Below are 14,241 nucleotides of genomic sequence, written 5' to 3' on the forward strand. Positions count from 1 at the left end.
AGGAATGTGATATTTTACCGGTTATAAGGGTGAGTTATCATTATCTGCCATCTTATTTGAAGCGAGTCTTTGCTTATTGTTCTGTACTTCCGAAAGATTATGTGTTCAGGGAGATGGAGATCATCCAATTGTGGATGGCTCAGGGCTTCCTACCACACAATAAAGATAGAAGAATGGAAGATATAGGCCAAAATTACTTCAATGATCTGGTATCAAGGTCATTATTTGAAAAACACAGAATATATAAAGGATTGTTCATCATGCATGACCTTATCCATGATGTGGCTCATTCTGCTGCAGGCAGCATATGCAATGTAATGGATGGCACGGATACACAAATGGATTTCAGAAGAACTCGCCATTTGTTTATCACCGAGCATGTTCAAACCTTGGGAAATCAAATTATGGCTTCTCAGTTGCGTACTTTTCTATGCAATTATGGTTCGAAAATGGACTATTCTGATTTCTTCAACAAAATCCGTTACATACGCACTCTATTTCTATATTCGGATGAAATTGAAGCTTTGCCAGAATGTATTGGTGATTTAAAGCACTTGCGCTACCTTAGTCTCGAATTTAGAAGAATAAAAGAGTTGCCACTTTCAATCAACGATCTTTGGAATCTCCAAACACTTTGCTTGGACGGATGTTCTAAACTTGAGAAGGTTCCATGTATTGAATCGCTTGGGAAACTACGCCATCTGTATATTGATGATACCTCTTTAGAGGAGATGCCGCTTGGAATCGGGAAATTAACAAACTTGCAGACTCTGGATACATTTCTGTTGGCGGGTGGAGGTTGGTCCAAGTTAAGGGAGTTGGGGAGGTTGAATCAGCTCCGTGGAAGATTAATAATCAAATCCGGGCTAAAATATGTGACAGAGGTTGAGGACGCAGAGGAAGCCCAGTTGTGTAAGAAAGAGCATCTAGATGGGTTGAACTTGAAATGGGGATCTTGTACTGATGAGGTCGATGACAAGACAAGAAGAGATGTGATTGAGAAGTTGCGGCCTCACACTTCCATCAAAGAGTGTGTGTTGGATGGGTACATGGGCTCGACATTCCCAAGTTGGTTGGGAGATTCCTCTTTCATTAACATGGTGGACATACAGTTGAAAAGTTGTCAGAATTGTGTATGCTTGCCTCCATTGGGGAAACTACCCTCATTGAAGATTCTTCTGATTAAATATATGAATGGTATTAAGGAGGTTGGTCTTGAATTTTATGGGAATTGCTCAACTCTTACTTTTCCATCTCTGAAGACTCTAGAATTTTATGGTATGAACTCCTGGAAGAAGTGGGTGCACCCTTTAATTGACAACAACGTATTCCCCAACCTTGAAGAGCTCTCTATTAAGGATTGTCCGTCATTACAAGGTGATCTACCTCCTCATTTGCCTTCTATTAGAAGGTTGGAAATCAATGGAGTCGAGCAGCTACAATCCTTGGAATTGAAGAATTCGTCTTCCTCAACTTCTCATCTTGAAGAAGTCATTGTTGGATTATGCAAATCTATGGTCTCTATTGGTCAAATTCCCTTGACTATAAAATCGCTGAGGATTAAAAATTGCGAGAAACTAGGGTATGTAGAATTTGATGAACAATCTAAGAATTTGTCTCGTGGAAGTGACTATGAGAAAGGCCTAAGGAGTGAAGAAAGCATAGGAGTCTCCTCGAAGGCTGCATTGGAACTTCCTCTTCTCACCGAATTGGTAATAGAAAGATGCCCAAGTCTAATATCATTACAGCAAAGCCTGCTTCTCCCAGCTTTACGACATCTTCGCTTAAATGAATGCGAAAATATGGAAAAGCTTCCTGGTGAATTGCACAATATTACCTCCCTCCAGAGCTTAATGATTGGAAAAAGCCCTAAAATCCATAGCTTAGCAGAAGGTGGTTTACCCAGAAACCTGAGATCACTTGAAATTGTAGAAGTGAACATAAAGCAGGCTGTAACAGAGTGGGAATTGCACCTCCTTCATTCCCTTGAAACTCTTAGGCTAATAAATGTAGGCAGCTCCACAGACTCAGTAGAGTGTATTCCGTGCCCACACCTTTCTCTCCCTTCTTCCTTGTCTTGGTTAGAAATCAAGAGTTTCCAAAATTTGAAAACCATATCATTCTATGGCAGCACCCTTCCCAACCTCACTCGTCTTTATGTTATAGATTGCCCAAGGCTTGAATCATTGGTTAGCAATTTGACCTCACTTAAATATTTGGAAATTGAAAATTGCCCAGAATTACACAACTTTCCCGAAGGAGGTTTACCCACAAACCTAACGGATCTGGAAATCAGAGGAACCAAGATAGACAAACCAATAAAAGAGTGGGGATTGCACCTTCTTACTTCTCTTGAATTTCTAATACTTGAAAATGTAGGCAGCTGTGTTGATACACTAGAGTCCATTAGCTATCCTGACTTTCCCTCTTCCTTGTGTTTGTTAATAATCAAGAGTTTTCAAAATTTGAAAACAATATGTTGTTCCACTCTTCCCAGACTACACGGGATGTTTATCAATTCTTGCCCCAAATTGGAATCCTTTGGTGACAATGGCCTTCCTCCACACATTGAATTAGTCAAGATTGAAGAGTGTGATATGATAGAACAACATTTGACAAGTGATCCCAATGGCTGTATATTTACAGAGAATGGACAATACTCGCTGCCTCTGTCTGGAAGTCAACCAAGCTCAGCCGAAACAAGTAAGTTTTACATATTTACATTAGCATACATGTTTCATTTTTTACATTTACTTACATTTTCATATCTTTCACATCTGACAGCTTGTTGATACAACACTCAACAATCAATGGAACTTCACTCAAACAAAAGATTATAAACTGGTTAGCATGAATTCAACCATCTCAGGCTAATTTATGCATTTTACTTTGCAATTTTTGTCTCTTTTCAGTCAAATTCTAACCAATCATTCACTCATTGATATATGAAGGTTTTTCTTAAAAGACATTTTCTTTGGCTGGATATAAATGTTATATGCAGTAGCTTAATATTTAAAGTAGGCTGATCTTGAAATTTCAGCATACCTGCATTCTCCCTTCCTCTTTCTGGAAGTCAACCGATCCGAGCTCATCCCATTCAAGTAAGCTTAATTAATAATGGTCTCACATTCATTTTACATTATACATCAACTTATGTATTAAATAAACCAATCCTAGAAATCAATAAAACTTCACTCAAGCAAAAAATCATAAATTCATTCAAGCTAATTGTATATGCCTTTTATGTTACAATTGTTGTCAGTTTTGAGTTTAATCAATCATTCAGTCATAGAATATATTTTAATTGTTTTTTTCTTTTTTTTTTATTGGGAATATAACAATATATGATTGTGCAAAGTACAAATTTTTTATGCAATGGATCTGTAAGTTTAGATATATAAAGGTATTTTCTTTTAAGGACATATTCTTTAGCTGATTATTATTTTCAGGTTTTCCGTGCACTGGCTTAATTGATACATAAACTAGCTGATCTTGATATTTCAACATAATTACATGCTGTTGAAACTTGGTTGTTGTATTCGTTAAGCGATACTTTGTTTAGGAATTCTAAGACCATGTAACATCTATAGACCAGAACATTAGTACATTTATATTGCCTGACCTTTTTGCCTACTTTTAGAGGGGATGCCCCACTTTCTCATAGTGAGAAATAAAATTTGTTTCTCACATGACATTTTCGTAAATAAACCAACAACTTTATTCAACTTTATTCAATTGTGGAGCCCACAATAATGAAAAAATTGTTGATTTATTCACGAAAATGCCATGTGAGAAACAAAATTCGTTTCTCAATATGAGAAACAGGGAATTTCCCCTTGTATTATGCATTCTCAAACAGATAATTAGTATAGAGTTCTAGAAAAGTGAAGGAACATTATCACGATGTTGCTTTTCCTAAATATTGCAAATAGTAATCGCGGGAGGGAAAACTTGATCAACTAATTAGGTGTACATATTTACATATCTTTCATGACATACTACAATTTAACTTCAAATCAGATTTCAATTTTGTGTCATTGTGGAAACTAATGAATATTGTAGTTGTAGATACCTTTTCTATGTATTTAACTTGATTGTTACGAATTTACCTTTTTAGAAGTTTTTCAGATGAAATAAAAATAATGATATTTTTACTATCTTGAAGCTATTATTATAGAATAAATGTGCAATGTTCTGATATATATTGTTATAGCAGGTACATGACCTTCAAATGCAACTGTTTGCTCATATTATGGTGCTAAGAACTCATGCAACTGAAAAGCCTAACAGTAGTAACATCTACAATTTTAAGGTACTGGAAAATAAAGCTTGCCTTTGCTTTCAATTTATTTTTAATTTAAGATGTAATTTCTAGTGCTGCTGATGATGATCTGAAAAACTACGTTACCTTCAACTCATGGCATGTGTTTATGGTTTAGATTTTTGGGGTTACTTCTATTGCTGAACTTATTCCTTTGCTCTTTCAATTCCGTACTTCTAGTTTAAAGGATACCTCAAGGACTCGAGTAACATATTCTTCAGTCTACCAGAAAATTAAAGGATTTGTTTTTAATCACAATTAAAGTGCCATTCATCTGTTCTTGACTTCTAGTAGTTCAATAACAACCAGGTTTTCTTCTTTAGGCATGTGTTATTGCAGAGTTATCTCAAATTACAAAAATCTCTTGCCTAATTCATTGTCTTGATCATCCCAAACTAGTATATTCTGATGTATAATCACTCATAGCTTATTAAGTACTAATACTCTTCTTTCTTTGCTCTGTTGATAAAACTTCCTGCTGGTTCAGTTTGTTTTCCTACCATTACCCATTTTTTCGGCTATTGATGATTTCAACCTCCTAAAATCTTTTGAGTTATTCAGCGCCAACTGAAATGTAGTGTTAATTCATGTATCCAACTTAGTATTCCATGAATAATGCTTGTTAGTTCACTTAACTTTGTCGATACTCATTCTTGCATAGTTCAAAAAAAAAAAAAAAAAAAAAAAAAAACCCATTTTTGCTGATATTGTATGCTCTTCACTTTTTATAACTGGTAAGAAGATACTTCTTCCGTGTCATGTACTGTGTAAACTTTTGTAAAATAAACAATCACTTTCAAAGTTGTAAATTTTACTCCTTTTTATGCTATTATAGTTAATCATTAGTCATAGACTCGTAGCCAATGACTATAATAGAAGATATCCATTAAGGATGAAAATTTCACAGCTGCACCAAACAAAGTATTGTATTAACCTATTACGGAGCATCTGTAAGGGAAGGGCAATGAATTTGACTTCTACATACTGCTAGTAGGTGATTTATAGTCAACGAGGTATTTTATAATTTTCAAGTATCATTTTTTTTAATTTTAAACAATGAGATGATTTGTACTATTTTATCTCATGTTTGCACTAGAAACTTGTAGAAAGCTAGAAGCAATAGCATATAATCATTTGCCTAATAGCATTGCACATACTCTCTTATTTCAGGTGACAAACATCATTGGTTCTACAGTTCTAGAGCTGCAGAAAGTTTGTCCACGTTCAGACATTCATCCAAGGATTAATGTCATTTCATAATTGCAAATGATCAGATCCCGGGCAGAGTGTTTTAGTTACGCTGCAAACGTGCCAAGTAGAATGAAGATTGTCAAAGCTAGGAAGTTTCGACGCTATTTATCACAGTAAGCAACAGTGTGGCTAAGATACACTGCTATAGTACCAAGAAGCATCAGATAAGCATAAATTGGCATTTCTCTGTTTGAGCTTGATAGCAACTTTGTTTAGCCAATATACTCGAGACCGCTCTATATGTTGCAACTTCAAGGTTTGTTATTGCCTTAAATTGTTGGTATTTTTCATTTATGATTCAGAGACAAGTCATCAGGATGCGCCTTTTATTACTAGAGAGACATAAATTGGGGATTTGCTTTTCACTGTCAGTGTATATGCATTTCATCTGTTTTTGACTTTTCATCTGGTTGTTGTTCAATAGCAACCAGGATTTCTGCTTTTGCTCCACACGTTTAGTAATTTCTACTATACTATTGATGATCAATAGCTTTAGGAAGCACTAGTACTAAGAATATTTATTTTTTGTCATTTCAATCTCCTAGAGTAATTCTCCTGATGATCTAGCTAGCACTTGAGTTGCAAGTATGCACAAGAAAACTGGAAAGTAACGTAAAAAATAAAAATTCCCTATTAAAATTGCTCGTAATTTTTATTATCAGGCGACACATTTTTGGTTCTTGAGCTGCAGAATGTCTCTCCATATATAGCTCAATCTAGTTGTTGACATTCATTCAAGGATTACTGAGGTGGCGTGTAATTTGTGGATTAATACATCCCCGGCATAATCTTTTGGTTACACCACAGCCATATCAAATAAAAGCAATTGGGTGAGCAAGATACACAATTATAGTACGAAGCAACATATATTATATGGTGGCATACTGGCATTAGACATCTGCACGAGTTTGTGGCAGCTCTCGCGCTTTGGTTAGGCAAGTTACTTGGGACGATTTCAATGTCTGCAAGTGTTAAATCAGATTTCAAATAATAAATTAACTTGATTGAGTCACTAAAACGATTGGATTCTCAATTGTTCTATTTGTTCTTTAATTTACTAATTACTTCTTATCAACCATTTTCTCTAACAGTAAAGGCCCAAGCCTTGTTATTTAGCTAAAGAAGCATTAAAAAGAACAAGTCACAGTGGTATCAAACAAGTATTGTATCAACCTATAAATGATGGTAACATCTTACCATGGCCTTCCTCCAAGCATTAAAAGCATTTATATTAAAGAGTGTCCGTATACTTACAGAGAATGGAAGATTCTCGTCGCTTCTGTCTCAAAGTCAACCGAGCTCTGCCCACTCAAGTAAGTTTACTTAATTAATGTTATACATACATCTTATATGTTTACATCAGCTTAAATTTTAATTGATACTTCTTCAACAAAATAAAAAAAGTTATAATTGATACAAACAATCCTAACTATCAATGGAACTTCACTCAAGCAAAAAAGCAGTAAGTGATTTTGACGAATTTGACCATTTCAAGCTAGTTCTATATGCCTTTTTTGTTATTTTTTTTTTGGCATCCTCAAACAGATGATTAGTATAGCATTCTAGAAAAGTGCAGGAACATTTACATTATAATGATGCATATAATAGTGGTGGGAGGGAGAACTTGATCAATCTACTAGCTATACTTATTTACATATCTTTCACAACATACTACAGTTTAACTTTAGATCGGATTTATATTTCATGTCATTGTGGAAAGTAATGGATATTGTAGTCACATACCTTTTACAAAGTATTATGGATACAAATTTACTTCTTTAGATGTTTTTTAGATGAGTTATAAAATAATAGGGAAATACAAAGTATTATTTTTATGTTGGAACATATTATAGAATAAATGTGCTGTTCTGATATATTGTAATAATATCAGGTACATGACTTTCACATGCAGCTGTTTGCTCATGTTATGGTGCTAAGAAACTCAAGAAACTGAGAAGCCTAACAGTAGTAATAGCATCTACAATTATAAGGTATTGCAAAAGCTTGCCTTGGTTTCAATTTTAATTTAAGATGTATTTTCAATTGCTGCTAATGGTGATCTGAAAAACTGTTACCTGATGACTTTTGACTCATAGCATGTGTTTACTATCTAGCCTTTTGGGTTTTTTTTTGGAATCCTCATTATTATTCATGTCTAAAGTTCTATTGTTGAACTAATTCCTGTGCTTTTTTTTTTTTTTTTGTTGAGAAAACTAATTCCTGTGCTGTTTCAATTCTGCACTTCTATTGCTGAACTGGTTTTTGGCATTTTTCACTTTTGATTCAGGGAGGAAGTATATTTTGACTCAGGTAGCATGTTCTTCTATTTAATCAGTCAGAAAAATTAAGATATGTTATTAACCACTAGGTTTACTTTTTTTGGCACATATTATTGCAGAGGTATCTCTAATGATGATAGCTCTTTGCCATTTTATTGTCCTGGTTGATCAATCTAAAGTAGTATGTTCTGAAGTTAATTTCAAGTCACTCATAGCTTCTTAATTACTATTACTCTCCTTTCTTTTCTCTGCTGACAAAACTTCCTATGGAGTAGGAGTACTGCTTTTATTTCCCACCTTAAGTAATTTCTCCTCTACTACTGGTGTTTTCAACCTCCTAAAAACTTGTGAGTGGTTAGTGTTCATTTATATACCAAACTTAGTAGTACATCCCTAAAACATGCTTGCTATTAACTTAGTTATTATCATGCATGTTTTTTTTAAGCTAACTCGGATCTTATATTAAGTATATGAATATGAGTCACAGTTTTCACTTTATTAGCGTCATCTTAATTCTTAATTAGGTAAATTCTTTCTCATCTGTTTACCAAAAACTTCTGAGAGTTAGTATGTTCACTTGTTTATTATATGTCATGTTTTACCATGTGTTGATAGAATGATTGATTCAGTTGGTGATCTAGCACTTTATTTTATTGCACAATTGGACTAAAAACAATGGCATATAATCTTTTGCCTAATAACATTGCACATACCTTCTTATCTCAGGTGACAAGCATATTGGTTCTACCCTTCTCGTGCTGCAGAAAGCCTCTCCAAGTTCAGACATTCATTCAAGGATTACTGTCATTACGACTTTGCAAGATAATCAGATCTCTGGCAAAGTGTTCTGGTTACGCTGCAGACGTACCCCAAGTAGAAGATTGTCAAAGCTAGAAAGTTTCGACGTTGTTTATTACATTAAGCAACAGCGTAGCCAAGATACAATGCTAATTCTAGTCTTCTTTTGAGTAAATTATGGTCTGTTTTTAGTACCCTAATAACCTGTATTATTCACAAAATCAGAGTATTTGATCTCGGTTTTTGGGCGAAATTCATAAAATCAGAGTTTCGATCTCGGTCAACCAACATCAACAACAACAACGGCGCATTCATTAACAACTACGGCCAACCAACATCAACAACAACAACGGTGAAAGCGTTTTCGATCTCGGCTTTTGCGCAAAAGTCTCATATTTTTGTAGATCTAGTTTTAATTTAAGTTAGATTATAGATTTACTTAGTTTTTTATGTAATTGTAATTTTGATTATAAATTTGACTAGATAATTGTATTTCTTTTAATTTTTAATGTATAATTATCGATTTTTTTAAATTTTTTTATGATATTCTAATTAAATATGTAAATCTACTGGTTTTGATTTGTTTGTGTAGTATTTTTCGACTTTTTTGGCTTCATTTTTGTAATTTGTTTCGATTTTGTTACAAATTTAGTGGGTTATGTTTTCGAGTTTTTTTTTTTTTGGGTGAACGGTGGTGGGGGCTGGCGGGGAGTGGTGGGGGCTGGTGGTGGTTAAGGGGGAGGTTAGGTGGTGGGGTTAGGGTTCGTTTGAGGTTGGCGCTAGAGGAGTGCTCAGTGGTGGGGGCTAGTGGTGGTTAAGGGGGAGGTTAGGTCGTGGCGTGGTGATGGTGAGTGGTGGGGGCTTTTTTTTATTTTCTGGGTTTGACTTTCCGACGGAATTTTCCGGCGGGTTTGTATTCCGTCAGAAAGTTCTGACGGACTTTCCGGTGGCCGGAATAGCTCTTTCAACGAAAATATTCCGTCGGAAAAAACTGTTCCGACGGAATTTTCATAGGAAAATGTCGTTTTTCCTACACATAGGTTTATGACGACCTATTCCGACGGAATTCCGTCGGAAACAGTCAGATCCGACAGAATTTCAGGATATTTCGAGGGAATATTTCCGTCGTTGATTGGCTTATTTCTTGTAGTGCAAAACTATAAATACTTGTAACCTAGCTTAATTATTAATATTTCTTATGTATAATAGCCGTACGTGATTTCCATCCTTTATTCCTAGCAAGAAAAAAAAAATAATCTTTTAGCCAATATTAATTTCTTTGATGATCAATCTCATAATTATATATATTATCAGTACTTTACAAACCCATTATAGTTTCTCATGTTTTGAGTGGATCAGAGATGGAGTTGCTCTGGTTTTGCGCATAGTTATAATATTTGGGTGTTAATTCTCGAACGGTAATCACATTTAGTTGTTTTGGAGTTGTTTGTCTTCTCGTATTATTATATGTAATCACATCTTAATTCTTGGAATTGTATGATGATATACTGTTTGTATTGATTATACTTCGTATTGTTGTGTGTAAATTTTATAATTTCTTGTCTGTATGATCAAGATTATATACGTATGATTAGTGTGTTGTATTATATGATTTAATTTTCTTGTTGTATATGATTGATTGTATATATATATATATATATATATATATATATATATAAAAAAAAAATATATATATATATATATATATATATTTTAGGGTTTCTAATGTTGTTGCTATAGGGAGTATTGTTTTATATTATTGAGGTTTTAGTGTTATTAATGCAGAGTATTATTTTTGGGTTGTGAGTTAATTATATTTGGTTTATAGTTTTATTGCCTATAAGAGTTGAGATATATATGAATTGAATTATTATGTTATTTTGGGAACCTGTGCCATTGTTGAGATATTATTATTAATCCGTGAATGGTAATTTGATCGATGTATGAGATCAAAAGGTTGAGAATTACTATTTTTTTCTTGGTTTGAGGCTCGGCGTTATAGACCTTAGTGTTTTATCCTTGGCATGTTGGTAAGGAGATAATAATCATGGGTTAAGAATGAGATACAACCTTTTTTTTTTATAGTTTTCTATGGTCCTCCTATAGGAGGATTTGGCCCATATTGGTCATGGTTAGAGGTGCTTTCTGGTTATTGAGGGTATTCAAGTTTTTATACTTGTTGGTTTATTTATTCGAATTACCCATGTTCAAGGCTAGGTCTAGAACAAATTAAGAGCATGGCACACTTATGGGATAGATGAGTTAATTGAGTAAAAGATCGTATTATTATTCGAGGTTGGATTTGACAAAGGTTATTTCCAGAGTACAATGTGTAATGTAGTTTTGAACTACATCGTTTAATTGAGCTAGTAGTGTTAATTATTCTATTATTCTCTGCATTCTGATATGTGATGATTACTCAGCTTTGCTGACGTGTGTGATGTTTTGTTGTGCTACTTGTGTTTGCGGCCATGTCTTTTTCTTATGGTGGCCCTACGACGATCTATATTGGAATTTGTCCTTAATGGTGAGCATTCAAGATTATTTAAACAGGTTGATCAAGTGATCGTAGCTAAAGGAGCTCAAGTGTTTTGATTAGTTTATTTTATAACGAGTTGTAAATAAATAGCTCACTTAGTTTATTGAGTTGTAATTATTGGGATTTTGTAAGCCTTAGCACTTGACAAGTTGTTCAGTGTGGCGGTAGTACCTTCGATTTAGGTGTATGCTTCCGCATTTTTATTTAAAGATTGTTTATTTTTCCTTTAATTCCTTGTTTATTATTAATTAGTAAATCGGGGTGTTACAACGGCGGCGGGGATGGGGTTGGCTGGGTAGTTTAGGGTTTTGTTTTGTTTTTTTTTTTTAATTTTTAATTTTTCTTTTTTTTTCTAAACTAATAATATGACGACATATGGTACAATGGATCCCACTTAACGGTTTTTTGGACGGCAACCGTTAAGTGGTGGTAAAATCAAATTTTAAAACAAATTTTATGGTGTTAAAATAAATGTTTTTTTTTTGTAGTGTTAAAATCCATTTTTGCGTTTTTTTGTGGTGTTAAAATTCAAAATTTTCTAATGTAAATTTAAACTTTAAGACCTTCCAAATTAAAATCATTCTAGAACGATAAAAGAAGTCCAAAATACATACTACCAGTACAAGTTTGCGACTTTTACAAATGATCACATCTCTTGTTTAATATGGCGAGTATATAGTTACATTATTTTCCCTAACATCATCGCTTGAACGCACACGTGAAATCAATTTCTAACATCAATACAAATACTTAAATAACCACCAATTGAATACTCCATGTCAATTTTCAAGTGTGAAGATGTACTTTCTCTAGAGTTTTAACAAAAGTAGCAAAGTGCAACTCTCCCGGCTTTTTTCTAACCCTCTAGATTCCATTCTCCCTTCCGTTTTTTCTCGTTTTCTCGTTACATTACCAAGTATCCGTACTCCTTCTGTCACTAAATAAATGTCCCATTCGCATTTTACGCAAGTTAAAATCACAATTTTTTAAAAATCCAACCAACCTCTTCCCACCCGACGACTACGACTACATGATCTTCCTCACTAATTTTAAAACAAATAACAGTCAAACTCCATTAATTATAATCAATCTACCCAACAAATTTTCCAAAACAAAACTCCATTAAAGCAACTCAAATACATCCATTGAAGAAGAAGTAACAACCCTTTTGAAGGGGAGAACAATAATGGAACTAGAAGTTAAACGAAGAACAACAAAATCCCTAATTTCGAAGCTAAGTTCAGTATCAGATCAAACCCGAATCGCAGCACTTTGTGAGCTCCGATTACTCACCAAAAATGACCCAGAAATCCGACCCATAATCGCCGAAGAAGATGAAGGTGCAGCAATCTCTCTCCTCGCTGAAACCCTTTACTCTCCTACACCATTAGCGCAAGAAAACGCTGCTGCAACTCTGCTTAATCTCTCAATTTCCTGTAAAAAATCCATCATGTCAACTCGTGGGGTTCTCGATTCTCTCTCCTATATTCTCTCTAATCACCGCACACACCCGCCTGCCGCCGTGCAATCCGCCGCCGCTGCGATTTACAGCCTTTCCGTTGAGGAGAATTATCGTTCTGTAATTGGGGGTAAAAGGGATGTTGTGTACTCTTTGATTGATATTGTAGGGTTTCGGGAATCGCCGTCTCGGTCAATCAAAGATGGGTTGAAAGCGCTTTTTGGGTTGTCTTTGTGTCCTTTGAATCGGCCTTTAATGGTGGAATTTGGGGCAATTGAATCAATTTTTAGGGTTGTGGTGAGAGATGGGAGGATTGGAGTGATTGAGGATGCAACTGCTGTGATTGCGCAGGTTGCTGGGTGTGTAGAGAGTGTTGAGGCCTTTCGAAAGGCGGCTGGGGTTCGGGTTTTGGTTGATTTGTTGAATCCTGAGACGGGTTCGAGCTCGAGGATTAAAGAGAATGCGGTTTCTGGGTTGTTGAATTTGGTGAAGATTGGTGGGGAGGAGGTTGGGGAGGAGATTAGGGAGGTGGGTTTAGGGTTGGTTTTTGATGGGTTAGGAGAAGTGGTTGATAGTGGGAGTGATAAAGGGAAGAAAAGAGCTCAAGCTTTGTTGAAGATTCTTGAGGATGGTATGAGTCTGAGTCACAAGGATGCCAATGATTCCGGTTCGGATTTGTATTCTGGTCCTTTGGTAGATACTTCGAATTCGTTTTCGTATTGATTGTGTTAGCATGATGTTTGATGATTATAGTGTGTCATAGTTGAAAAAAAAAAAACAAAGGACTTTCCAAGGATGATTGACTGATAGAGTATGTGATGAATGTGTTCTTGTTGTTCTCCTCAAGATTATGAGATTAGGGTGTACAAAAGATTTGCCTCATTGTAAATTCTTTTATTCAATGTATTACGTTAAACTTGTCACTAATGCAAATTCAATGCCCGATTCTTGTTCTTCTCTGATATATTTGTTTCTCTTTATCTGTTGGAAAAACATGTAGCAGTTCTGTTCTCAGAAATGACTTGCTGCATTGAGCTATATATGCGATTGTACGCACTATAACATTCTTACAGTCTTATGGTTATATACTTATATATGATTAATAGATTTTGGGGTTGCTGTAGGTTCTTTCTACGAGCCAAAATGCATTTAGTATTACTGGAGAACTCTTGTACATATACTATCATTTTGCTTGTTTGTTCTTTTCTTTTGCTGCTGCGCTCCAGTTTGACTTTGTGTGTAGAAATTATCTTATCTGCTTTGAAATTTTGCTGGAGCTTATCTTCATGAACTATGAAGCTTATTATGGGGGATTGCTAAATTCAATACAACAACCACCCAAAGAATCCCGCTGAGGTAGGAAGAAGGTCCAGAGGTACACAAACTTACTTCTCTCTGGTTGATACAACTCAATTTACTTAGAAGAAGATTGCATTTTAACTTTTTTGTCTCTGTGTAGAGATTGATCAACACTTAGAGAACTCTAGTTAAATGTAGCCGTAGTATTTGCTTACATGCCTGTATGATCAAAACAAAATTGCTTTGCTAACTTTCATATTACGCTGCCTGATTATGAAATGCCACTGCTGTCTCA

At 34.9% G+C, this 14,241-nt stretch overlaps 2 protein-coding genes across 12 annotated transcripts; both read left to right on the plus strand.

Moving 5' to 3' along the window:
* The first annotated feature begins 96 nt into the window (after nucleotides 1-96).
* On the plus strand, nucleotides 97-9,123 carry LOC110738401 (putative disease resistance protein At3g14460). Of its 11 annotated transcripts, none has more exons than XM_021918780.1 (6): nucleotides 97-2,703; nucleotides 4,214-4,312; nucleotides 5,492-5,828; nucleotides 6,235-6,885; nucleotides 7,464-7,563; nucleotides 8,578-9,123. In XM_021918780.1, exons 1-2 carry the CDS (start codon nucleotides 114-116, stop codon nucleotides 4,222-4,224), a joined length of 2,601 nt encoding a protein of 866 aa, XP_021774472.1. In that variant the 5' UTR covers nucleotides 97-113; the 3' UTR covers nucleotides 4,225-4,312; nucleotides 5,492-5,828; nucleotides 6,235-6,885; nucleotides 7,464-7,563; nucleotides 8,578-9,123. The 11 variants fall into 11 exon arrangements, 10 of the variants coding, with proteins under 10 accessions (XP_021774472.1, XP_021774475.1, XP_021774480.1 ...); XM_021918783.1 differs by having other exon boundaries at nucleotides 6,664-6,885; XM_021918788.1 differs by lacking the exons at nucleotides 6,235-6,885; nucleotides 7,464-7,563; nucleotides 8,578-9,123 and adding exons at nucleotides 2,785-2,844; nucleotides 2,952-3,101 and having other exon boundaries at nucleotides 5,492-6,022.
* Nucleotides 9,124-12,001: 2,878 nt separating this feature from the next.
* LOC110738404 (U-box domain-containing protein 1) lies at nucleotides 12,002-13,609 on the plus strand. The gene has a single exon (XM_021918793.1). It carries the CDS (start codon nucleotides 12,375-12,377, stop codon nucleotides 13,368-13,370), a length of 996 nt encoding a protein of 331 aa, XP_021774485.1. The 5' UTR covers nucleotides 12,002-12,374; the 3' UTR covers nucleotides 13,371-13,609.
* The last annotated feature ends 632 nt before the right edge of the window (nucleotides 13,610-14,241 follow it).

The sequence above is a fragment of the Chenopodium quinoa genome, unplaced genomic scaffold, assembly GCF_001683475.1.
Source record: "Chenopodium quinoa cultivar QQ74 unplaced genomic scaffold, ASM168347v1, whole genome shotgun sequence".
Lineage (NCBI taxonomy): Eukaryota > Viridiplantae > Streptophyta > Magnoliopsida > Caryophyllales > Amaranthaceae > Chenopodium > Chenopodium quinoa.

Bases quoted from the DNA above. Each gene is read 5' to 3' on its own strand.
- LOC110738401 (XM_021918780.1), top strand. From the start codon at position 114: ATGGAGATCATCCAATTGTGGATGGCTCAGGGCTTCCTACCACACAAT.
- LOC110738404 (XM_021918793.1), top strand. From the start codon at position 12,375: ATGGAACTAGAAGTTAAACGAAGAACAACAAAATCCCTAATTTCGAAG.